A 26526-nucleotide genomic window follows, 5' to 3' on the forward strand; every position below is an offset into this window, starting at 1 on the left:
CATAATGTAAAGTAAAGTAATGTAGCATAATGTAAAGTAATGTAACATAATGTAAAGTAATGTACCATAATGTAAAGTAATGTAACATAATGTAAAGTAATTTAACATAATGTAATGTAAAACAATGTAAAGTAACATTCTTATTTGCAAGCAGTCATGACACCGTTGGATTCAAAAGTCTGAAATGTTCTTTGTAATTTGCACAGGTAAGCCAAATGTTCTTTGGAAACAATGACATCATAGACTTATTTATTTTTACCTGTTTTATGACACAATAAACATTATCATTGTAGTTATTGATTGATTTGTACGGCATAAAATAAATTCCTTCTATTAGGAAAAACTTTTTGCACATCAACAAAAACTGACAGCTGGATTTAAACCCTCAAGGCATCACTGACTGTTTCATTTAACCTGACTGTACTTTTAAAGTTTCTTCTTTAAATAATGATTTTGTTCTGTTTCCAAAGCATTTAATTCATGTTGCTTTATATTGATATTCTTCTCTGTATTCTAGGTTAAATAATTCAAGAATATCTTACTTTTCTTACATGTCACGTGAGCGTCAAGTTTGTTTGAAATCTAAACTACGTACTTTTAAAACTGTACTGTTTATTAAAAGAATCACAAAAGAGTGAAATACTCTATCTAAAGGCTCTATCAGACTTTAGCTATTACAGTTTTTTTATTTTATTTTGCAGGATTATGTGATGTTTATATTCTTTGTGTCTGTTTGCAATGGAATTACTGGAAGAAACGCGATTTGCGCTTCACAAGAAGCAATGCAGTGAAAGAATTTAGTTGCATGCAGGTGCGTACACCTGTTAACACCCCGAGGAACAAACACTTACCCTCTCATACTCCCCGTCAGACAAGTGTAATCAGTGCCTTCATGATAAATACGCACGCTCCTCTATGCCAAGTCTCCTTCCAGAAGCTCGTTTCAAGCATTAAGGTGTAACAAGCGTGGAAGTGAAGAAGGGGCTGGAGGAAATTATATTTATCTATTAAAGTTATAGAGCTAAACTTTCAGCCTCTGAAAGAGTTTTTGTGACTCACAGAGGGGAAATCACATCAACAAAGCACAAGATGCAAGATGAAAAATAGCTGTGAACTCTGCAAGTCACGGTGATTCTACACAGTTTAGGAAGATTTTAAGATGGATGAAGTTGTTTTAAAAGCAGTCGTTTATGGAAAGACAAGTTCGTGCATCACGCCAGTCAGAACAAACATGGGTTTGCTTAAAGAACACATTAAGCTCTCAGTTTGCTTTTATTCATTAAGGCTTTTACAGAGTCTGGTTCGTGCAAAGGTGAACAGTCAAACGTTGCGTTGCTGTGGAGAGTTTGTACAGGAATGTTTTGGTTTTGAGGAGACATCCTTTTTATAAAAAAAGGCTCCAGTATTCCTCCAGCTGCAGCTTTTCGCTCCATCTTCTGGTTAGCTCTGATACAACAAGACAAGCTGTTGCTTCAGTCGTTAAAGACTGAACTCCTCATCAAGTTTTGACTGCACTAAATCTAACATCAAACTCATCTCTTCTTTTAATCAAATTCTTATTAAAAGAAAGACTTATCATTAGATCTGCTTTAAAGGCACAAAAATAAAGCAGGTGACCTTCAGTGTTGTCATCTTTTCAGCTACTGGAAACAATGACTCATCGATTCCTCGCATGATTTGCATCTGCTTTTGAAAGATGATTTATTTTTTTTAAATGTCCGCTGACTTCAAACAGTAGCTCACGCCCTTCTATGACCAACCTTTGTTTTTTCCACTGCTTCTATTCTACGAACACGACTGCTGACGTGGTGCACTGTCCCCTACTGCCTTGTTGCAAAGGCACAACGAGAACAGGACACATACCATACTGGTTAGTCAGGACTGCACAGCCAAAATAGATCATGGGATGGGTGGAACAAAAGTCATTGCTAATTTGATCGGGATGAAAAGGGAATACCAATATTAAGAGTTAGAAGGGATTATGTAGGTTTGAGAAAAAAAAATGTCTGTGTGACTAATTCCATAAGCAGTCTGATTAGCTTACTATATAAAATGGTCAAAAACACACCAAATATATATTTTAAAATATTAACATTTTTATTTTCATTAATTATTTACTTATATCCAGGACATGCCTTTATTTAAGAACAGAGGAGATGAGTATGGTCTGAGAAGAAAATATATTTTTACGAAATGCTACGCTCGTACAACTTTAAAGAATATGTGCATTTAATTTCGTGGCGTGACTGAAAAGGTTTAGACAATGAAATCCAAGGAAGCAGATCTGTTGGTCAGTTTAAGAAAATGTTTGAAAACAATATATTCTCAGGCTATAAGATAAGATAAGATAAGATAAGATAAGATAAGATAAGATAAGATAAGAACTTTATTGATCCAGCAGGAAATTGTTGTGCCAGAGTTTTTGTACAAAGGAACACACACAAGAATCGCACAAGATATAAAAATAACAGAATATAAAAATACCAACATTAAGTTCTAAAACAGGAGCAGACAGAAAGATTAAAGTGTTTATTGTTGTGCAGGATTAATTTTATTGTCCTATGTGTGGAAAAGGGGGCGGAGTTAAAAAGTTTGATATCCACAGGGAGGAAGGACTTCCTGTGTTGTTCTGTGGAGCACCTCGGTGTCTCAGTGTACGACTGAAGGTGCTGCAGTGAGTCCAGGGTGTCATGCAGGGGGTGTGACGTGTTGTTCAGGATCTGGAGCAGTTTCCTCCTCATCCTCTGCTCAGACACCTCTGTCAGAGACTGCAGGTCCACTCCCAGAACTGAACCAGCTCTCTTCATGAGTTTATCGAGTCTGTTGACATCAGCTTTCTTCACCCTGCTGCCCCAGCACACCACAGCGTGGAAGAAGATGCTGGAGACCACCGAGTGGTAAAACATCTGCAGCATGGTCCTGCAGATGTTAAAGGACCTGAGTCTCCTCAGAAGAAAAAGTCGACTCTGTACTTTCTTGTAGAGGGTGTTGGTGTTAGCTGTCCAGTCCAATTTAATGTCTAGGTGGACCCCCTGGTACTTGTAGCAGTCCACAGTGTCCACCTTAGTACCCTTAATGTTGATAGTGTTGGAGGAACTGGTTTTCTTTCTGTAGTCCACCTGCAGCTCTTTAGTTTTTCCATCGTTGAGTTGCAGGTGGTTCTGTCCACACCACTCCACAAAGCTGTCCACCACACCTTGAAAAATGAGTCCATGCATTCATTACAACCCGGCTGGACTACTGTAACTCCCTTTATGCTGGTGTCGGTCAGGCTTCGCTTTCACGTCTCCAGCTTGTCCAAAATGTTGCAGCTCGGCTGTTAAGAGGAGCTCACAGGTTTGAGCACATTTCATGGGTTCTGTCCTCCCTTCACTGGCTTCCTGTGCGTGTCAGAATTGATTTTAAGATTCTCCTGCTGACATACAAGTGTGTTAATGGCCTTGCACCCTCATACCTCTCTGACTTTCTTCATCCTTATGCTCCTTCTGGGCCTTGAGATCATCGGACCAGCTGCTTTTGGTGGTACCAAAATCCAGGTTGAAGCTCAGAGGAGATCGGGCGTTTTCAGTCATGGGCCTTAAACTCTGGAACAACCTGCCCCTCAACATTCGACAGGCCACCTCAGTCTCTGATTTTAAAAGTCTCCTCAAAACACACCTGTACTCATTGACTTTTCACACAGTGTGATCTGATTTAGTATTTCATTGCTGCTGATTGTGTTTATGCTTTTGGCTTTTATTCCTTTACATTTAACACAGGGCGATATGATTTATTATTTCATTGTTTCTAATCATGTTTCATGTATTTATGCTTTTATTCCTGATGCTGTGATTATATCCTGTTATTTTTATTTAATGCCGTGATGTTTTTGTATAGCACTTTGGTAACAGTTCCTGTTTTCAATGTGCTATACAAATAAATTTGACGTGACTTGGTACTTCTGTGTTCAGCTTCAGTGATGCAGCCCACAATGGCAGTCATCTGAGAACTTCTGCAGATGGCAGGATTATGAGTTGTACCTGAAGTCCGAGATGTGAAATCTATCATCTATCGTCAAGTCTAGGGTTTGGGGCAGAGTGTAAATGGTAATATGGCTAAGTAAGTGTTTAATAATGCATTGTTGTAAAGACATCATACTGAAATGAATTGTAGATTTTGAAATGAAAGAGGTCTATGTCCCACTCCTTTTCAAACATTTTGTTTGATTATCACATTGTTGCAATGCAGCTTTTGTCTGATTTGTTATTGTGAAATGCATGAAATAGTTTAAAAAAATTCAATATTCAGGGCTGTTTTGTGTTATTAGTTTAATTTTAGACTGACTTTTTCTTCGCTGGCGCATCTAAGGTTCTCAAATCAACTCTAGCTCAATAGCACAACTTAGTGGTCATATCTGGTACTGCAGAAAAAAGTCTGAATATCGGGAAACATGAACGAATAAATTTAAAACGTACTTCACACAGGAACATATTTTCTTAAATAGTTTAATCCTTTTTGTTAGACGTAAGTAAAACGCGGGGAAAGATAATGGCTGGATGGATGGACATTGATAAGGTCGTCTATTTGTGCGTCAGTATATGACGTCATGCCGCAGCCCCGCCTCGAAGCAGGTGTTTCAACCCGGAAGTGAGAGGCTACTCCAGAAGATGGTGTCTTTGTTAAAGTAGAGCTTGAATAAAAAATAAAAAAAAGCGATAGGTACTTTAAATCAAAGCGAAAGCAACATGATAAATAAAGTAAATGATAGTTAAATGCGTAATTACTGCGAAAAACAAGTGAACTGTCCTTGAAGGGAAGCGACATGGACAACAGCGGCGGGTCCTACACGGTGAGACAACTTCACTGTTGTTTGGTGCTTTGGTTTTAGTAGCCGGTTTAAAAATATTTCAAATAAATGTGTATTTGATTATTTAAAATTAGCTGTACACTCAGGTTTAGAACGCTTTTACCTGCCTTCTTAGCAAAGCTACATATTTATGTTGTCACTTTATGAGCTACTAACTTTCCTTTTCAGGACAATCTTATTGGGACTTTGCTGGCAATTTTTGGAAACGTCATCATCAGCATCGCCTTAAGCATCCAGGTACTGTTATTGTCCTCAAAAAGGCCCAATATAAAACACAGAATGCAACTCTTTCTCTTCAGTTATTGCTTTGTGTCAACATGTCTCCATGATCTGAATGACTCCTCAGGGATGGGCTGGTTTCACAAGTTATGTCATCATCCCTTGTGTGTTCCTTCTTCTTCTATACAGCCTTACAATGTGGTTAAAGCCTCCTTTACAAGTCTTTGAGCACTAATTTATGTCCCTGTTGGGTTTTGCCTGCAGAAATACAGCCATGTGAAGCTAGCAGGAACTAAGGACCGTGTCTTCTACCAGACAAAAACCTGGTGGTCTGGTTTTGTCTTCATCTGTCTTGGGGAGGGAGCCAATTTTGTGTCTTATGCCTTTGCCCCTCTCGCCATTGTAGCACCTCTTAACACTGTGTCCATCCTAAGTGAGTATTTGTCCTACGTTCGATGAATGGCGCAAAGCAAACTCGGAGAAAATCGACTTTGCGTATCTTTATGGTTTTCAGCAAGCTCCATCCTGGGCTTCATATTCCTGCGTGAGAAATATAAAGCGAAGGAGTTTGTGAGTAAGTTTGAAAAACCCCATACGGCTGAAGATGTGCAGCTGCACCGACATTTATACAAATAATCTAGATCTTGTGCCTTTTTGTGTAAATTGTTCTACTCTTAAAGACCAACAAGACAAAGAGTCTGTCGAGTGACGTCTTTGTTCTTTCAGAGCAGCATGGGCTCACCTTCCTGGGTTACGGCTTCACCATAGGAGGAACTTACCTGTTTGTATCGTTTGGACCAAACTCTCATGAAAAACTCGAAGCAACAAACATCGTGAAACATATCGTAGGCTGGCCTGTTCTCTTGTATTTGGTAAGATATTTTGTTTCAACACACAAAAAGCAGGATATTTAATATCTGAGCAGTTCTGTTGGATCTTCTGGCACTTAAAATAATCCATGCTTAATCTCTAGCTTTTATTCTCACCCACTGCTGTCTGTTAAGAAAATAACTCTTGCGCCACTGGGCACATTTAAATAAAACAATCTTTGAATGTACAGCCACAACTAAATAACTTTTAAAATCAACTTGGTTCAAGATAAGCCTTTTCTTTAAGGACTGTTGTGTCTTAAAAGTTTTGTGATGTTTTGTTGTTGTCCTGCCAGCTCCTGGGCATCATCACATTCGCCCTGTTCTTATACTTCTACAAGCAGCACAATGCTAACTACCTTGTTGTTATCCTGCTGCTGGTCGCGTTGCTGGGTGAGTCTCCTGCATTCAAACTTTCACACGTAAGTCAGTATATAACAAGAAACTGCATTTCCTGCAAAAAATGCAGTGTGAATGCTTATTGCAGAAGAACTTGCTGAAAAACAGCTGAAATGATCTAAAAACAGTTGCAATGTAGCTGAAATGGAAGAACAAGCCCAATTTAACAAAATAAAGCAGAAAGAACACATATTTGCTGAAATAGGTTTAAATAAGCAGAAATGACCACAAAGTTTAAAAAAGGCTTAAAAAACTGACATTAGCATAAAACAGCTATAAATAGTAGCTGAAATAGCTGAAAATTATGAAACTAGCAGAAATAAGTTGAAAGGAGTATAAGAAGCTGAAATTAGCAGAAAGAAGTTAATTAGGCTGAAAGTATCTGAAATTACCACCAAAAACTTGAATTTATCTGAAAACAGCTGAAATTAGTTTTAAAAAAAGTAGCTGAAAAGGTAGAACAAGCTTAAATAGGCGGAGAAAGCAGAAAATAAAACTTATGTTTGCCCAAATAGGCTGAAAGAAGCAGAAAAAAGTGGAAATTATCATTAAAAAGCCGAAAATGGCAACAAAACAAACAAGCAACAAAAAAACCCGGCTGAAAAGTAACTTAAATTACCAGAGGGAAGTGGAGAGAGCACTTTTTTGCTGAACTGGGCTGAAAAATGTTGAAATTAGAGCAAAACAGTATAATTAACTGCAAAGTCTAAAATTAGCACAAAACAGCTCCATAGTAGCTGAAATAAATGAAACCAGCAAAAACAGCTGAAAGGAGCATAACGAGCAGAAATTAGCAGAAGAAGCACAAAATGATGTAGTTAGCAGAAAGAATCTGAAAGGAGCACAAAACAGCCGAAAGAACAGCTGAAAGTAGCTGAAAAAAGTTAAAATTTGCACAAAAAAGAATCGGAACCAGAACAAAATGTGAAAGCAGCAGTAAAAGTTTGTAAACGCATCTAAAGATTGAAAGGATGTAAAATGAGCTCAGTTCATTTTCTGTGAGGAAAAAATGTCAGAAAAGGCTAAATATTTCAAAAAGCTAAAGTTGCACCAATACCAAAAGTCGTAGCGGGATTGTCCAGAAAGAGCTGAACGTTTTGATTCACGATTTGTTGAACTGGATGAAAACTGTGGGACGAGAGTCATGCCAAAAAATGTGTGGAATAAAAATGTCTCACAATAGAGTGAACGCCTCATAAACACTGACACTATTATATTTTATCGCAGTAAATTGAAGCCTTTTGAAGTCCAAAGTGACTAAAACATTTTCCGTGGTGTTTGTTGCTGCTGGGATCCAGGCTCGGTCACGGTCATCACAGTGAAGGCCGTTTCAGGCATGCTGGTTCTCACCCTGGAGGGCTCCATGCAGCTCGACTACCCGATCTTCAGCGTCATGTTCGTCTGCATGGTGGCGTCGGTCGTCTTCCAGGCCAGGTGAGTGAAAATGCACACGGACAGGAAGGTTTTTCACTCACTTGTGCAGGTGATCAGTGTTTAGTGTGTTTGTCGTCTTAGATTTCTTTCCCAAGCGTCCAAACTGCACGACTCCTCTCAGGTTGCCTGTCTCAACTACATCCTGTCCACCATATTTGCTGTGGGAGCTGGTGAGTTCAGCTTTCTCTGTCACTAAATGTCTCTGTTGCCTTGTTTTGTTTCAGAGAAGGAACAAAAAGACAATCTCTGCGATTAATTACAAGAAGCAAGAAACGTAAGAGGCTTAATGAAAATGCTCCTCCGTTTCTGTTTGATTTGCAGGAGCTGTGTTTTATTTGGAGTTTAAGAAGGATGACGTCCTTCACATCTGCGTGTTTCTGTTGGGGTGAGGAATCGTACGTCACGGGGACGTTTTGACGCGTTGCTGCAGGAAAACGTTGAGCTGTAACAGCGACGAGGCCAGATTTAGTTTGAATCCCACGTTTCCTGCGTTCTGCCGTTTCTCCCGCTGCCTTGAAAACCACCAAACCACTGTTGACGCGCACGTCGTATTCAAGATGCGTTTAAAAACGGAGTGATGTTTGTTTGTTTTTTCTTTGTACAGATGTGCGTTGTGTTTCCTCGGAGTGTTCCTCATAACCAAAACCAGAAGAAGGAACAAGCTCTTCGAGCCGTACGTCACCATGGATATGACTAACGGTTTGTATAAACTGAGATTTATTCAAGTTGTGTGAGTTTTAAATGATCGTCAAGAGTCAGATCAGTTGTTTTCAGCCTCTGTTCCACGTTCAGGCGTCCCGACGATTCATGACAAGGGCCTGGTTGTTCAGCCGGACTTTAATGGTTCTTTCTCCTACGGGGCTCTCGTCAACAACGATGGAGTGGCGCCTGCTGCTCTACCAGCAAACCTGGGGCAACCTGCGGTCACCGAGAGGACGTCGGATCCATCTCATGGCCAGACTGAGCTAAAGAAAGATTGAAGCTCCGCCCCCATCACACCGTCCAGCTACACCACTGACTCTTACGCTTTAATTCTTGTAACACTTTAATGAAAACCACTGAACCAAAACATGAACTGAAGAAGGTTTCTTGTTTTAAAGACGCGTATGAGTAAACAGAACTTTAGTGCTGGTTTAGATTTAAGGATGATTTTGTTTATGATGAGTCCTGTCTTGAAACGGTTCCTCCTCCTCCAGCCTCCGGGAGAGTTCAGTCCTAGCAGGAAACGAAACACGAAGCTGCTTCAGAATGGACTCGGAGCGAATGGACTGGTGTATGTTTTACTGCAAAGCGTGCCTACTGTGCTTCCATGTGTGGCGTACGTTTTGAAGCTGCTTTAGACCAGTTCAAATGTACCAAGAACTGACTGGAAGTCCTAAAACCAGAATGAAGAATCTCAGTGTTGCACCTTTTTTTTTTTTATTTGTTTGTGTACATTTTTCTTCGATGCATTCAATAACAGGTCACTTTCTCAACAACCAAAAAAAAAAAAAATCAGGTGTTACTGAGTATAACTAGTTATCTGTTCTCCCATTCAATATTGTTTTTACTTTTAAAACCTTTAAAAGTAAAAGTAGCTGCAGAGCTTTTGAGATTTGCCAATAACACTGCCTCCACCTTCGTCACACATGAACTGTTTGACTTCGCTGCCTCTTGTTCTTTGGATTTTACCGTACGGTTCCTTCATGTGACCAAATGTTTGTTTGAACTTATTGTAACACGTTTGTCCTGATGTGCTTTTAACGTGCCTCAAACGGGAGCTTTACTCTGCAGATTATAGAAAGACTGCGTGACGCAAGGAGACGTTTGATAAACAGGCAGCAAACTAATCTGTCGGTGTGGGTTTCACTGCGTAAACTGTATTAAGTGTTAACAAAATGGAGCTATAGAAAGGCTAAATGACCGTTAAACACGTTTGATATTAATTTATATGGCCTGTTTGCAACTTTTGCATCAATGTATAAACCAGCTGAGGTCAACCATGTTAATAAATCTACCTTTTTGTGCCGACACCTGTTTATTTTTTCCATTGTAAATGATCAGCAGTTCCTTGTTATGAAGTTCCCAGAGGCCAGTTATGATTGAATGGTTCTGCTTCTCAAATGGTTTTCAGCTCCTGTACGGAGCATCAAAATGTTTCGGGGCCTAAAACGTCCCATAATCCAAAAATGCAGGCAGGCGTGTGCAGTTAAAAGTCCTCAGTAACGGCGAATATTCTGTTGGAATTGAGCTTCGTACAAAGACGGTTTAACTTCAGAAGTAAACTAAGTGATTTTATGTGTTTTGCATGGGAAGGGATTCAGACACCTAAAGGACTTGCTGCATAAAATATCTTGCATGTATAAACTTTGCTGCTCCAGATGCACATCATATTAAAGTGCATGCAAACGGGATGTTTGTGGTAAACTTACAGATGTGGAACTTCTGGAAGTGCTTTATATTGGTATGCACACAAATGCAACAAGATGGCTGGCAATTTAAGGAGAAAATGTAAATGCTCCACCTTTTTTTTTTTTTTTTCCTGCCTGTCCAGAATTTACAAAATGCTTTTTGTGTTTCAGTCACACTTTCTGTTAAATATTGTACGTTATACATTTTACATTCTGATTTTTGCATGTTCTCTCTGTGTATGTGTGTTTTCTTCAGATAATCTGATGTATAGGATGAAGAAGGCCTCTCCTGACCATGACCTCTGACCCTTTGTTCAATTCTGAACTGGTTTTCTTTAAAGTTACTTTTGACCTGAATAATGTCTCTGCACATTTACGGTCCTACAACACTTAATTACTTACATCTAACAAAGTTAAGTCAGGTCTTTTAACTAACTATGGGCTACTTTTAGCTAGCTGCCCTGAGATGTGAGCCTGTTTGCAGGAAAGCGCTGAGTGTTTACGTCACTTCGCAGCTTCATCGTCACCAATCTTGAGCCGGAGTCCCCGCCCTCTCTGCCTTCTGATTGGTCGCCTGGAGGCTTTGCCCTCTTTTGATTGGCTCCAACTGCGGCTGCTAACGCTGCGATAGGCTGCATCAGGTTAGCGATAATCCAGTGGAAAAAACAAACAAAACGCATCTGACAGCAAACCTATAAAATATATTATTAATAATAACAATAACATAATCGCTATTTTTTTTCATTCAAACAGTGAAAAGTATCATCAGACCTGTTTTCAGTGGAGAGTTTGGGACGCTTCCTGACAGCAGTGTGGTGAGTAATGATCACAGACATTATTTATTTGCATCTGAACCCGAGAGAGAAATTAAAGCAGCAACTTCACCTGTAGGACGAGAAAGCGCCGTGAACTCTGGGTAGAAATATCAGCTGTAAAATTATATTTACCTCGGGAAACAAAGTGTTTCCAGAACAGCTCCAACTCCGAGCGTCTGCATCAAAATATGTCATGATGGGATTAATGTAACTGCATGACACGCATTTGTCTGCAAGTATCCTTTGAAACAGCCATGTTCTTTAATTATGTTGCTATAATTGCTTCATTTGACCAGGATAACTAGTTAAATAGATAGACAATAACTCACTTTTTGTTGTTCCTAAACTCGCTTTATTTTCACGTTTGTGACCTTTAAAATATTAAAAACATCATTAAACAGATTCACCACTAGATGGCGCTCTGCTCTTTTTGATGAGCCAAAACCTCACCAGCCCTTTTCTTTCATAGCCCTTTTTAAATAGTCAGCAACTAATGCTTTATTTAACATTTATCTATTGCCTATTGCTTAATTTATTTATATAAATTCTTTAGATCTTCTGTGATGGTTATATTGACATCCTAAGATGTAGGTCTTTATACGTTTTAAAGGATCTGCCCGTACAGTATTACACTTTGTAATAAAATGAAAGAAGCCACATTAAAACAAACACTTATTTTAAAGATTTACAAAGATTTTTGGGGGGGGGGAACAAACAACATTAAAAATAATAATAATAATTCTGATTATCCATCAACAAACTCGTACAAACTAAAGGCACATTAACAGAAACTACAATAGATCACAAATCCTTTCACTCTTGTTGAATGAGTGTTTTAATTGACTGAATGCCGAGTCAGCATTCACACCACTGTGTTCCTGTGTGTCCATTCTTCTTCTTCTTCTTTTTTAATCAAACTATTTCCAAATAGTTTGTGCTATTTTAACTGATCAGGAATCAACACATTCAGCTCGGCTGGGAACAGACTGGAATCTTTTGGTTTTAGTAACTTTCAGAATGTTTAACTTTATTTAAAATAAAATTCCCCATAAAAAAACATCTTTCAGATCTCTTTAGTTCCTTCAAAAACATTATTTCCTCATTGAAATCTGCTTCATCTTATTGCTCCATTTGTTAAATCTTTTTATTCTACCTTTAGCTTTCAGTTGTCATTCTGCTACATTTTTTAGCTACAAATTTGCTATTTTTAGCTATTGGTTACCATTTTGCTTTGGTAGATTGTAGCTGCACTTTGGACCTTTTTAACTACTGCTTTGCTGATTAGAGTTTTACCAAATGTGTTGCTAATTTTAGCTTTAGTATCCGTTTTGCTACTTTCAGCTTGCTACTTTCAGTGTTACCCTCCATTTTGCTCCTTTTGATTAATGTTTTGCTACTTTTATTTACACGTTTGCTCATTTTGGCATGTGTTTGCTACCTTGAGCTACTGTGTAGTAATTTTAACTGATTTTATCTTCATTGTTTTGGCTAATATTACTTATTATTCTGTTATGTTTAGCTACTGTTCTGCTGTTTCTAGCTTTTATCCTTTACCTTGTGTTTTGCTCATTTTCACTTGTATTTTGCTCATTTTGGCTTGTTTTGCACATTTTAGCTTGTTTTGCTCATTTTCACTTGCTCATTTCACCTTGTGTTTTGCTCATTTTATCGTGTGTTTTGCTCTTTTTCACTTGTGTTTTGCTCATTTTAGCTTGTTGTGCTCATTTTCGCTTGTATTTTGCTCATTGTAGCTTGTTTTGCTCATTTTAGCTTGTTGTGCTCATTTTCGCTTGTATTTTGCTCATTGTAGCTTGTTTTGCTCATTTTCGCTTGTGTTTTACACATTTTAACGTGTGTTTTGCTCATTTTAGCATGTGTTTTGCTCCTTTTTACTTATGTTTAGCTCATTTAGCTTGTTTTGCTCATTTTAGCTTGTTTTGCTCATTTTAGCTTGTGTTTTGCTAATTTTCGCTTGTGTTTTGCTAATTTTCGCTTGTGTTTTCCTAATTTTCGCTTGTGTTTTGCTCTTTTTTACTTGTATTTTGCTCATTTTAGGTTGTTGTGCTCATTTTTGCTTGTGTTTTGCTCATTTTTACTAGTGTTTAGCTCATTTAGCTTGTTTTGCTCATTTTAGCTTGTGTTCTGCTCATTTTCGCTTGTGTTTTACTCATTTTAGGATGTATTTTGCTCATATTTGCTTGTGTTTTGCTCATTTTTACTTGTGTTTTGCTCATTTTAGATTGTGTTCTGCTTGTTTTAATCTTTCCATCCCAGTTTTGGCTTCATCAGAAGATTTTAGCCCTCATACATGCTGAAATTTTGCCCCCCACCAAAGGTAATTTCTCTAATTAGATCACTATAAGGGTCTTTATTGCCTCTCTTTTACATCCTGTGCATCATCCGTACCAACACGTGGTGAAACTCTTCTCAGTCCAGTGTTTCACCACTTCTTATTTTTGTTCTTTTCCACCCTGTATTGTCATCTTATCTTCTAACTGTCCATCTTTAATTCCTCTCTCCCTTTAGTTCTCAGCCTCCACCGTCCCTCCTGCCTCGGCAGCATCCTGAACCCTGAGATGCTGCGGGACACCTCGAAGGCGTGGAGCAACAGCTCTGAGGCGTACAGCAGCGACCCCGAGGATGATGATGAAGAAGAGGACATGGTGTTTGGAGAGAGCGATCAGGACGGCGTGGCGGAGGAGATGATGGACCTGAGTGACCTTCCCACAGCCCTGTTTGCCTGCAGCGTGCACGAAGCTGTGTTTGAGCAGGACACACACAGGGTGAGACGCCACGACTTCACTCTGCTGAGTCTTTACACATCGCCCACCACCAAGGGTGGAAGGGCGATAATGTATTTGTCCAGGTCGGTGCAAGTGTGCCTTCATTTGTCTGTGGTGTTAGCAAAATATCTCTTGAATCACCAGACAGGTGTTTTTGAGACATTTTTGAAAGTAATTGTTGAATATACATCTACCGCTGATTACTTCTGGAGTCAACCAGTCAAGATGGCCGCCACAGTGAAGTTATATTAAAGTAGCTAAAGTCAGCCAGCTTTACAGCTGCAGAGCTTAAATTTATTGTGGTCATAGCTGAGAGTCATTCCCAACACGTACCCAGAGCACAAAATGATCACATGAGGTCTAGCTCTGCAACTACTGTTGAAGTCAACTATATTTTCTGTTAGTAAAATATCTCATTAGGATAGTAGGATGATCAATAATCTGTTGCCCTGGCATTCAACCATGTTTTTAATTTTCTGTTCATCTTACGGTAGATCATGTTCCATGTTCCCCGACGCAAAGACAAATGAATTTATGTACTAATTTAACTACTGATAGTGACCCTCCAAACTTAACATCCAGTAATAATTTGGTTTTTCATTCCTTTGAGCCACAAAATGACAACGTTTATAATACCCGTTTCAATCCTGATTTATTCTTTTCATCAGAATACTCTTCAGTAGACCTAAACACCTATGACAGAAACCACTCTAATATGTATGATCCTTCTACATGTAATGATTTGAATGAAAATCAGTTCAGTTCTTTCATTGCATCGTGTAAAATGTCCAACACCTTAACATAAGAACTCTTTCAAAAAACTACGATCACTTTTACCATTATCCTGCATCACTGAACCACATGTTCACAATAACTGCGTTGAGCGAAACTTGGCTAAATGATGAAATCCATTCACTGTTTAATATTGATGGTTGTGCACCTGTTCACCGATGTCGAGGAAGTCGAGGAGGAGGAGTCTCTGTTCAAAAGGACCATGAATTCAAACGAAGACCTCATTTTGAAGAAGTTTCATGGGTGTAATACAGAATGTGGTTTTTTTGAGGTTCAATCTATGAAAAGAAAATTGATTGTAGGGTGTATCTACCGTCCTCCTAATATAGACATAAACAACTTCAAAGAATGTCTTACAGATATCGTAGAACTTGTTGCTAAAGAGGGTAAACTTTATTTATTAGGTGACTTCAATGTCAACCTCTTGAATGAGAACAAACATCACATAGATGACCTTACAGATATTTTGTCTTCAAATTATTTTTATCCCCTCATTTTTAAACCCACTAGAATAACTCCTCAGTCCTCGACATCGATGGACAATATTTTTGCTAATGCATTGACTGATGTTATAAAATCTGGTATTCTTTATACTGATATTTCACACCACCTTCCTGTTTTTCAGTTTTCTTCCATAATTAACAAGCAGTCCACAAATAAATCAAAGAGAGTTTATTTTAGAAATTTCAATGAAAGTAACATGAACAACTTCTCAGATATACTAGCAAACATGTCTTGGGAAACAGTGTATGAAGTTTCTGGCGTGACTGTGACCTATAAAATATTTTCTGCAAAATTTCATTCCGTTTTTGACAAATGTTTTCCTCTGATTTCTAAAGGTAAAGGAAGTTCTGTAAAATTTAACAAACCACGGTTTACTACAGATTTGCACAACAGAGAGCAAATTGTAATTTTTAATGGTAAATTGTCACAGCGGGATGTCCTAAAATGTGGAGTTCCACAAGGATCCATTTTGGGTCCATTATTGTTTCTCATATACGTTAATAATCTACCAAAACTTAGGAAATCGGTTTTAAAGAAAAATAAGCTCTATAAAAGATATTTGCAAAACCCAAGTCTTTTAAATTTAGCAACATACAAAAAGCATATAATTATAATCACCTCGTTAGAAATACTAAACAAAATTACTATAGCGATCTATTTACTCAATCATCAAATAATTCAAAAACTACATGGGATAATTAAAAAGTACTACTCAACAAGAACAATGCCTCTACCCCATCCCAGGCTACATTTCAGGATGGCACTTCAATCACAACAGATCCATCACAAATGACAAATAAATTTAATCATTTTTTTTTATAAATGTGGGACCACACCTTGCAAAGAATATTGACAATGTTTCTGATTCTCCTTCTAATTTCATAAATGAAAATTATCCCTCTTTCAATATATTTGATCCAATAAAACCTTTAGAAGTACTTGATACCATTAAGAATGTTAAAAACTCTTCGCTAGCCACGATGAAATTACAGCCTGGTATCAAAAAAGTTGCACCTATAATTGTTGCTCCGTTAACATTTATATTTGCCCTGTCACTTGAATCTGGTATTGTCCCACAAGATCTAAAACTTCCACGGTCATCCCGCTGTTTAAAGCTGATGACACATCTGTATTTTCAAATTATCGCACCACATCAGTTCTCCCGTGCTTTTCTAAGATACTTGAGAGATCGGTGTACGCTATGATCTTGATGCCAACAATATTTTGTATGAGCATCAGTATGGCTTCAGAAAGAATTGCTCTACATATATGGCTCTCTTGCATCTTAGAGAAAAGATTTCAACTGTTTTTGAGAAAAATGAATATGCTCTAGGAATTTTCTTGGACTTATCAAAAGCTTTTGACACTGTGGATTATGAAATCTTGTTATCAAAAATGTCTTGTTATGGTTTTAAAAATAAGGTTCTGAAATGGGTTGAAAATTATTTGCACAACAGAGAGCAAATTGTAATTTTTAATGGTAAATTGTCGGGATGTCCTAAAATGTGGAGTTCCACAAGGATCCATTTTGGGTCCGTTATTGTTTCTCATATACATTAACGATCTACCAAAAGCATCTAGTATTCTGACACCGATCTTATTTGCTGATGACACCAATCTTTTTGTTGCTGATGGTAACTTTGACTCACTTATTGATAAGGCAAATTATGGGCTCCTTCAATTTGCTCAGTGGTTTTATTTAAATAGACAATCACTTAATGTTAAAAAAATCTAATTTCATCTTATTTAAGAATAAGAATAAAAATTACAATCCAGAAAAAAAACAAAAATTATATTAATAACAATTTACTTTCTAATATTTCGTCAACAAAAAAAGTTTTTAGATGTCTATATTGATGAGAAACTTTGTTTTAAGAATCGCTGTGAATCGGTGTATAAGAAGATTTCACAATCGTTAGGTATTATAAAACGGTTAAACCATATTTAAAAACAAGTACTTTATTGACTTTGTACAATAGTTTAATTTATCCCCATATTTCTTACTGTAATTTAATTTGGGCTATCCTTCTTACGTGCAGTTAATCCATAAAGTTCAAAAATATTTTGTAAGAATTGTCACTAACTCTCCATATTTAGCTCCATCCACACCTCTCTTTAAAAAAGAGATTCTTATTATTATTATTCATACTCTACAAGAAGGAGGTATGATTTACACATCCCCTTCTGCACAACCACTAAATGTTCATTCGTGCATCAGGGTGCTGTGGAACAGTTTAAAACAATTAGGTGAATCATGTACAACATTATCTGTATTTAAAAGAAAGTTTAAACAAACTTTGTAGATTTTTTTTTTAATTGATCATTTTATTATTTTTTGACCATTTAAATTTATTTAATATAAACTATTATCTTTTGCCTTGGTGTGTAATTGTGTGTGTTTAAAGTAAGATGTAAGCTTATGTATAAAGCATTTATGATTTTTTTCTTTATGTTTTTAAAAAGGCTTGTAAGCCCAACTAGTGTTTTTATGACCTCGCCTGCACATTTTTTTTTAAATCTTTTTTTTTTATGTGTGTTGTTTCTTTTTGTGCAAACAAATAAACAAACAAACATTAGACAATACATATTTTAATCGAACATTCAGTGACTAGTGGGTGTCAGTCTACAGCTGATTGACTTTTGGAGTCTATTTAAGTCAAGATGGCTGCCGCAGCTAATTTACCTGAGCCAACACGAAACTGGCTCCAAGTCAGTAAATGTACAGATGCTGAGCTAAAGTTTGGTGTGGTAGTAGCTGAAGGTCATCCTAAAAGCATGGCTGGAGCACCAACAAGTCAAGTCAACTTTATTTATAACGCGCATTTAAAACAGCAGCTGTTACTAAAGTTGGTTATTTTATTTTATTTATTTATTTAAACCTTTATTTTACCAGGAAGATATCCACTGAGATGATTAATCTCTTTTACAAGGATGTCCTGGGCGATATGCAAATACAGCAACACAGTCTTAAGAACTCAAACAGTGGTATTGACATATTTACAGCAGAACATCCGTTAATAAAACATAAAATATAACGCCAGTTAAAAGAAAAAAAAAAAAATCATAATTTAAAGACTTGAACATTTACAGGTGCAAGACTAAAACCTCAGACCGTTTTTGTTTAAAACTAGATAAAAGATAAAAGACTCCAACCTCAGATTGACAGCAGCTTAAAACAGCAAAGTGCTTTAACAATAAAAATGACTGGGAGTAATTTAATGGAGAAAATTAAATTAACGTAATGACAGTACTGTACTGAAAGACAATTAAAAGCATAAAAAAAGCACATCATATGAGATTTTACGTCACACGTTTAACGTCATTTATAAGATTTGACCAAAACAGCTGTTTGATCCCTCTCATAAGATGATTTTCATAAAAAAAAAAAACAAAAAAAAAAACACGCCAACAATGTTTTAGCTTCAAGTGCTTCTCTTTTGTTAAAACCTCCCTCGCACCTGATGCAGTTGTGGTTTTAGTTGCTTTATTTTAAAAGCAGCATGAGAACAGGTCGGTGGATTAGACCCAGACTTTCAGAATCCCGAGCCATACTTGGCCCTGATCCGTGTGTCTGTGCATTTCATTCTCTCATCACCTCGTGCAGCACGTTATTCACGCCCAATTAGGCTTCGGCCGAAGATTTCCCAGCAGGCTTCAGCACGCAGACATGTTGCAGACAGAACCACGTGTGTGCCTGTGTGCTTACATTTCAGGAGGAGTTTCTCGCAGCTCGATCCAACCCCTGAAGGAGGAGGTGGTAGGATCGTGGGACCCGGTTTTCTGGAGGGGGATACAAGAAAAAAAACACTTCTAATCTAATTACCAGGATTCTTCATCCCTCCAGCTGGCATCCTGTCTCTGTCAGGTCCATCCGTCTCCCCATCCACTGGAACTCGTTGTGGTTTTCCCTCTCTCCTTCGTCTTCATTGATCCTCTCTCTGTATGGAAATGTAAAGCTTAGAGGCCAAATTTGGCGAATCCCTTCAAGCGAATCCCTCGTTCTTTGTGAGGTTGCTGTTTAAACACTTGTTCCTCATCGCTGTAAAGACCACCCCCACCGCTTGTTTTGTTCCATATGTTTCAATCAAACAAGCTGCGTTAAAATAGAAACTTTGATTCCACGTTGTCTTCATGAGAGAGGACAGGAATGAAGGGATGATGTAAAGGATAAAGAACAGTCTGGATTTTTGGACTTGATGTTTATCACCTGCTGCTGAAGGCAAAAAGTTTGTTGCTCATTCCTCTGTGTGTGTGTGTGTGTGGGTGTGTGTGTGGGTGTGTGTGTGTGTGTGTGTGGTCTTTTGTCTGTTGTGTTAGCAGAATATCACACGAATCACTGGATATATTTTAATGAAACTCTTGGAAAGTAATCGTTGGATTTACAGCGGATTACTTTCGGAGTCGACCCCGTTCAAATGGTAACTTTACCAAACACCAAACTTACCATAAGTCAGTTAAGTTGACGGACAGTGAGCTCAGAAATGGTGTGGTAGTAGCTGAGAGTCATCCACAACACACAGTCAAATTCAGGGTTCAGGGACCCCCTCATAACCCTCATGTTTATTAAATAATTTTCATCAATTTGTCTCTTTAATGCAGTGGGAATATTTGTGTAACATAAATATTTAAGACCTGTTCTTTAAAAGTACAAATGCTATATTTTGGGGTATTTTTCATTTAGGACACCATAAAAAAAAATTTGAATTTAAACTTCCAAAAATGGCAGTTTTGAGAAAATTAACAGTATCCACAACAACTTTAAAACTTTACCTATTCACATAATGAACATAATAAATGTATGTCCACTTCTTCAAATTATTACAGAAAACTCTTTGTATAAAGTTGAACATGATCATAACAGCAGTAGTGATGGCAAGTAACAGGGCTTCATTTGTTAATTACTCAATGCCGGAACGCAAATAGTGTAAATAGACTGTGTGGTGGGGGGGGAGGGGGTCTTCCTATACAGTATATGTTTATATGTATATACTGTATATAATTTTATTTATTTTTTTTTTTTAACTGGTTCTTGGACCCCCGGGGGTCTGGGGACGGAAGTTTTAAAACCACTAGTCTAATCACTAACAGATGATGCATTATCTCATGAGACTGCACGAGTAATTTTCACAGTTTGACTGAAACGGCTATAACTCTGGCCCCTCTCATCTTTGAGTGATCTTTAGAGGAACATTGTGGCCTAAACGGCGGCGGCGACATCATTTAACTCATTCTGTTTCTTCACATGCACAACCCCTCAGAGTCTGAGAAACTTCAGATATCTCTGTGAAACATCTCACATCTCTGAATTGGTTGTTCAGAACTGGAACATTGCAACCTACTTTTTTTTTTTTGTCTTCGGGCTCTTGGCTTTCTCCCAACCCTGACATTATTTTCTGTGTGTATTCTCTGAGGCCTGCATGCAGGAAGATGCACTGTTTCTGTGATCACACTCGGAGAGGGAGAGTGACTTGTACCCACTTATTAATGAAAAACTATTTGCACGCCATGAAATACCTTTTTGTATTTTCTGTATAGATGAAAAGCCAGTAAAATCTGGCTGCATGCTTTCCTTTGTGGCGTTTTCTTCCATTTAAATGAAAAAAGATGCATTAAACGCGTTGGATTGACCTAAACGAGGCAATTACTGAATTACAAATTAAAATGAATTGTGATGAAAACAAAGCACAGCGCAGCACCCAATGACTCGGCTGATCAGGAGGACTTCGCTGTTCGTCCTGTCTTTAATCTCCCGTTCAGTGTTTAGGCTGCAAGCTGAGGCTTTTGTCGCCAAAATGATCAAAACGTTTCGATGCTCTTCGAGGTTCTTCACGCCTATCTCTCCAAGAAGATAAAGGCGAATCTTAAAATTAAAAAGAGATGGAAAAATGTCACATTTTTGTTCTTCGTGACATATTTTGGTGTCTGAGTTCCAAAATAAATGTGTTGTTTTTATGATTTTGGACACGTACACACACTCCCAGGCTCTCATTGAGGTGGCAGCTTCTGTTTCTCCTCCCCCGTTTTCCTTCTTCCTGCTCTGCTCTCTGTGTGTCTGAAGCGCCTGGGTCTCATCTCCCGAACATAAATTAAGAAGATTATGGATTTGGTATTGTGGGCGTTCAACTCTATTGATAAGATTTTTTCATCAAAACGACAAGGTCCTGGGGAACTGGCGTGTCTAGCTGAGACTCACGCTGTGGGGTACGTCATGGATTCGTGGGGAGTGTGGCAGATGATGTGCATTACAGTCCTGTCTCAGGAGGATGTTGAAGACGTTTACATATTTGGATCTATGATAGCAGGGACTCTGTTTTTGGCATCAGCGGGGCTCTGTTTTATCGACTTTTGAAGAAGACATCGGGAGCAGTTTCGACCATGGTAAAGCTTCCGAGTCAGTGTGAAGGTCTGGTCCTCGCTGTGGGAACTTTAAATCGTCTGGTCTACGAGCTTAACCGTAAGGTGGAGGCGATTGAGAATCGCAGACCACCTGCGGCTTCTGGGACTCGTCAGCGTGGTGGGTTCGACCTTGAAGGAGACTCATAGCATGGATCAGTGGAATGGAATCCCACAATCCCACAATTAGGCATTTTCGGAACCAGAACGCCCAGATGGACTCAAGGTTGAAGAAAAAAAATCTGTCTGCCTGAAGAAAAAACAAAAATCAAGCTTATCTGAATCAGACTCTCAACAGCCTCGGAGACGGGCTGACTATCAAATTTCTCCTGGGACATGATTACCCAAGGACAAAAGCTTCATCTATCTCCTTCCGGTGGGACGTTTCCGGAACACCTCACCAGGGAGGCGTCCAGGAGGCATCCTAACCAGATGCCCGAGCCACCTCAACTGGCTCCTCTCAACATGGAGAAGCAGCGGCTCTACTCTGAGTCTCTCCCAGATGACCGAGCTTCCTCCCATTCTACTTTTGGAAACTTTAGGAGCCATGAGTAAGCCTTCAGTCTGAGATTAAAGTGTTCCGTTAGGAAAATATTTAAAATTCTTTTTATTATTATTATTTTTGCCTGTCTACTTTGCCTTTAATGTGGGTCAATAAGGCAGAAATGCCTCACTAAATGTCCCAGGTAATACCGTGAGTTTCACTACCTCCGCATTACAGCTATCTTTGTTTGTTTGTACGAGGTTAGCTTACCCTGGGTTACATTTCCTCATGGGAGGAGCGATCTTACCATTCACGTAAAATATTTCATAATGTTCTTATAGAAACAATTCCTGAATGTTGTTCATACTTTTAATGCTACATGTTTGTCTCTTGACCCTGCAACTGGGTAACGTTACAGTAGACCTAGCCCACTACTGGAGTTTCAATTAGGTATTTTAATCTACTAATAAATATGATGGATGAGGATCATATTGCTTTATTTATATGTTTGTCATTGGTAAGAAGGAGTGATTATTATTATCGTTTCATGTTGGCTAATGATTTTTTTCCTAAAAAAGATAACTTAGGCTACAATACGGTATGTTTCTTAGACTGTGGCTAGGATGCATGAGAGAAGAGGAGCGTGCTCTATTCACACAAGGAGAGCTGTTGGTCAGGCTACTTCTTGTTGGGCCATTAACTCTAAAATAGTTATTGACTCAAGTGTTTTCTACGTAGGCAAAACAAAATGTTAAACAACCTGTTAAAATACACCAGAATGCAGAAATGGCATCTACTTTATACAAATAATTTCTGGGGGAGGAACCACAGACCCCTCTCACCCTATCTCTAAGGGAGAGCCCAGACACCCTGCGGTGAAAACTCATTTTGGACACTTGTATCTGTGGTCTCGTTCTTTCAGTCACAACCCAAAGGTCGTGACCATAGATGAGGGTAGGAACGTAGATCGACCGGTAAATTGAGAGCTTCCTTTTGACTCAGCTCTCTCTTCACAAAGACAGACCGGTACAGCGCCCGCGTCACTGCAGATGCCGCACCTATCCGCTTATCGATCTCTCGCTCCATTTTTCCATGAATAAAAAGTTAAAAAGTAAGTTAAAAATGTAAACAAAAACCAAGTTAATAAAATTATTTATCTGAGGAGACTGCTTTGAATTTTCACGTAATCACAGTGTCCCATCCTGAGCAAGCACAGAGGCAACAGTGGAAAGGAAAAACTCCCTCATGAGGAAGAAACCTTTAGCAGAACCAGGCTCAGGACAAGAGGCCATCTGCTTCGATCGGCTGGGTTTGAGAAGAACAGATACACAATGGCAGGTCCAGGATGGAGGCCATCAGGTTTTCTCTAAGAGGAAAGACAAAAAGACAGAAATCACATGTTAAGAAATAATAATTACAAACTACTCATTTGATGAATTGAGGTCAGTTTGTTCTCCAGTAGTATAATCAGCATCGGATAAGGAATAGGTCAAGAAACCAAGCCGACTATAGGATTCATCAAAAAGGAAAGTCTTAATGGCTTTTCCCCCTTTTTCTATCAAAAAAGAATAAGGAGCAGTGCTCTCAGGAGCAGCAGCAATGTGCACTCCTCCCATCTTCCAGACGACTGTACGAACATAATCTCACTGTATTTCAGTACAATGATAATAAAGCTTATTCTGATTCTGATTCTTAATCCCAGTTTTAAAACTGGACAATGTGTCAGCCTCACGGACAGAAACTGGAAGTTGGTTCCACAAGAGAGGAGCCTGATAACTGAAAGATCTTCCTCCCATTCTGCTTTTGGAAACTCTAGGAACCACAAGTAAACCTGCAGTCTGAGAGCGAAGTGCTCTGTTAGGAAAATATGGAACAATAAGATCTGTAATATAAGATGGAGCTAGGTTGTTGAGAGCTTTGTAGGTTAGAAGTAAGATTTTGAATTCTATTCTGGATTTGACAGGGAGCCAATGGAGAGAAGCTAAAACTGGAGAAATATGATCTCTCCCACTAACTCCAGTTAAGACTTTGGCAGCAGCATTTGGATCAACTGAAGACGTTTTAAAGAAGTATTTGGACAAACAGATAATAAACCATTGCAATAGTCCAGTCTGGACATAACAAATGCACAAACCAGTTTTTCTGCATCATTTTTAGATAAGATGCTTCTAATTTTAGTTTACACGGGTGGAAGAAGGTTTACTGTATAGCAGTAATTAGTAATCCAAACTTTTTTCATTTTTAATTTGCTGTTAAAAACATATTATCACATGAGGTTTACTTACAAAAGAAGATAGCAATTGTTCATGAGATATTTAGCTAACAGACAAAAATGGGGTTGACTCTACTTAATGGTTTAAGCAGAGACTTTATGCAATGAGTAGGACTTATCGAATGTGATGTGGATGACTCTCAGCTACCACCACACTTAATTTTAGCTTAATGTTAGCAAAATTGCCATAAACACAAATATTATTGCCCTTCTTAGCCTTGGCAATGATAAAATGTCTCAAAAGAAAGGCTTTGATTCTGTAACTCTGATGTATTTCAACTCATACATGTTATGGGATTCACAGTGGATTAGTGGTTAGCACTGTTGCCTCACAGCAAGAAAGTCATGGGTTCAAGACCCGAGTTGGTCCTGGGGTTTTTCTATTTGTATGAGGTTTTCTCTGACTCAGGTTTCCTCCCACCCAGAGTCCAAAACCATGTTTAGGCCTGGCTGCCTTCAGAACCAGGCTTTCCTTGATAAAGACCTGTGATCTCAGTGGGATTTGCTGGCTTAAATAAAGCATAAATAAATAAAATACATATTTAATACCTTTGAGAGTTGTCTCAAAATACCCAAAAGAAATATGTCTTTGTTAAGAAACATTTATATTACCTAAAACATTTTCATAAATTTGTAAAACATAGATCATCCATTCTATGAAATATTATTATAGTGTTGCTTTTACATTACCTTCTCTCCAGAGTCCACTGAAAACAAATCTAAAAGGACTGGAGGAAGGAAACAAGTGTGCGTCTGGGTAAAGCTAACAAGGCAGCAAAGTGATTTTTGTGCCTGCCAAGTAAAAAGGTCAGAGCAGCCATTTTAGTCTGTTCCATATAGTGCTCCGGGTATATCAGCCTTAATCAGCACCAAGCTTTTATTGCAGCTCCTGCTGCTTCCTGGCTGAGCTTTGCCCCAACTACAATCAGAGCAATCAAGTTGCTGCGAGCTTTGTACAACATGAAACTCTTACGTGATCACACAGGAAAAGGAAAGCCAAAATATTTCCATGCTGCTTCTTTATTATTGAGAAGGAATCATACAAATAGGCCTGTCATGATAACAAATTTTGCTGGGTGATTTTCTCAGAAATTATTGCGATAAACAATAATATTGTTTGAAATTTGACAATAATTAGTAATTATTGTCAAATCTAAGAAGAAATGTTAAAAAAAAAAATTGTGTGTAGTACCTTTTTTCGACCACTGGAAGGCAGTATAAGAGTGTTTGAACTGAAGGATGGATAGTGAGGGAGCGAGCAGTGTGTCTCTTTAAGAAAAATGGGAGGGAGGCCCCTTGACACGACATGGGCCGTCTCTCTTCGGTTTGCAAAATGATGGATGCTTGGTGTGGTTTGAGCTCTTTAGCATAGCATTTTTCACACAAAGCTTTTAATTAAAAAAATCAGTAAACAAGTTCTCAGCTTCTTTTTGCAGAGAAAAACAACTTTTTACACAAAGGCACGGGTTTCAACCGTGAATTTTTTTTGAGCTTCAACAAGACGGAGGTATTTTTCCCCGAGGTTGGCCTGTTAGCTTAGCTCGTAGCTTAGCTTCTCAGCTTAGCTGCTTTTACACATCCAAAAACGTGACTTTGGATGATTAAAACAGATTTTAAAGAGAAAAGGAGGGGTCAGTGAAGAGTACCGGAGTTGAGCTTTTTGTTTTCCTGTGTCTTCAGAAAGAGAGACACAAAGAAACGATAAAGCTGATAATTGAAAATGAGGTTGATAATTTTAATTTATCATGCGATTAATTGATTTATTGTTTATCGCAACAGGCCTACATAAAAAAAAAAAAAACAATTCTTTGCCAGTAAAATACTATTCTCTGAGATCGCTGGTGATTTCACGCCCATGAAAATCTTTACAGTTTATTTGAAAACTTATTAGTGTGTGCATGTTTTAGTCTGGTAGCAAAAAATCTTATAATCCACTGGGCAGATTTTTAATAAAACTTATAGAATGTAATAATTAGATGTACATGTCCAACTGATTACCTACTGGAGCTAATTCAATTCAAATTGGCTGCTAATCAACATTAGTCAGCACAGAAATAGATACCAGTCAGTTTCACAGATATTGAGCTAACATTTGATGTGGTAGTAGCTGCGAGTCTCCCACAACACATACTGGGATTGAGACATCTCAGTATTTATAGGATTGAGCACATTGTTGTTCCAGGTTTTGTTAAAACCATTATACCTTGTCACAAGATGGTCTTAGTTTAAATCTCAGGCATGGAAGCGATGGGAGATAGGCAATCCTTCAAGGACTGCCAAGTCCTTAATTTTTGCTGCATTTAACAATGATGGATTCCTGAATGTA

The 26526-nt window shown here is 38.2% G+C and overlaps 2 protein-coding genes across 3 annotated transcripts in view; both read left to right on the plus strand.

Moving 5' to 3' along the window:
• Positions 1 to 4609: 4609 nt before the first annotated feature.
• Positions 4610 to 9735, plus strand: nipal3 (NIPA like domain containing 3). Its single transcript, XM_037695544.1, has 11 exons — positions 4610 to 4828; positions 5015 to 5083; positions 5330 to 5498; positions 5580 to 5639; positions 5792 to 5937; positions 6231 to 6327; positions 7632 to 7767; positions 7849 to 7937; positions 8089 to 8152; positions 8372 to 8466; positions 8560 to 9735. Exons 1-11 carry the CDS (start codon positions 4802 to 4804, stop codon positions 8745 to 8747), a joined length of 1140 nt encoding a protein of 379 aa, XP_037551472.1. The 5' UTR covers positions 4610 to 4801; the 3' UTR covers positions 8748 to 9735.
• A 3813-nt stretch (positions 9736 to 13548) lies between these two features.
• The window catches only part of rcan3 (regulator of calcineurin 3), a 62119-nt gene continuing 49141 nt past the window's right edge, over positions 13549 to 26526 (plus strand). For both annotated transcript variants that reach the window (XM_037695333.1, XM_037695335.1), the window contains exon 1: positions 13549 to 13755. In XM_037695333.1, coding sequence (XP_037551261.1) covers positions 13549 to 13755 — 207 coding nt within the window. The remainder of the gene's footprint in view (positions 13756 to 26526) is intronic.

Source organism: Nematolebias whitei, chromosome 21 (assembly GCF_014905685.2).
Source record: "Nematolebias whitei isolate Nwh7 chromosome 21, NemWhi1, whole genome shotgun sequence".
Lineage (NCBI taxonomy): Eukaryota > Metazoa > Chordata > Actinopteri > Cyprinodontiformes > Rivulidae > Nematolebias > Nematolebias whitei.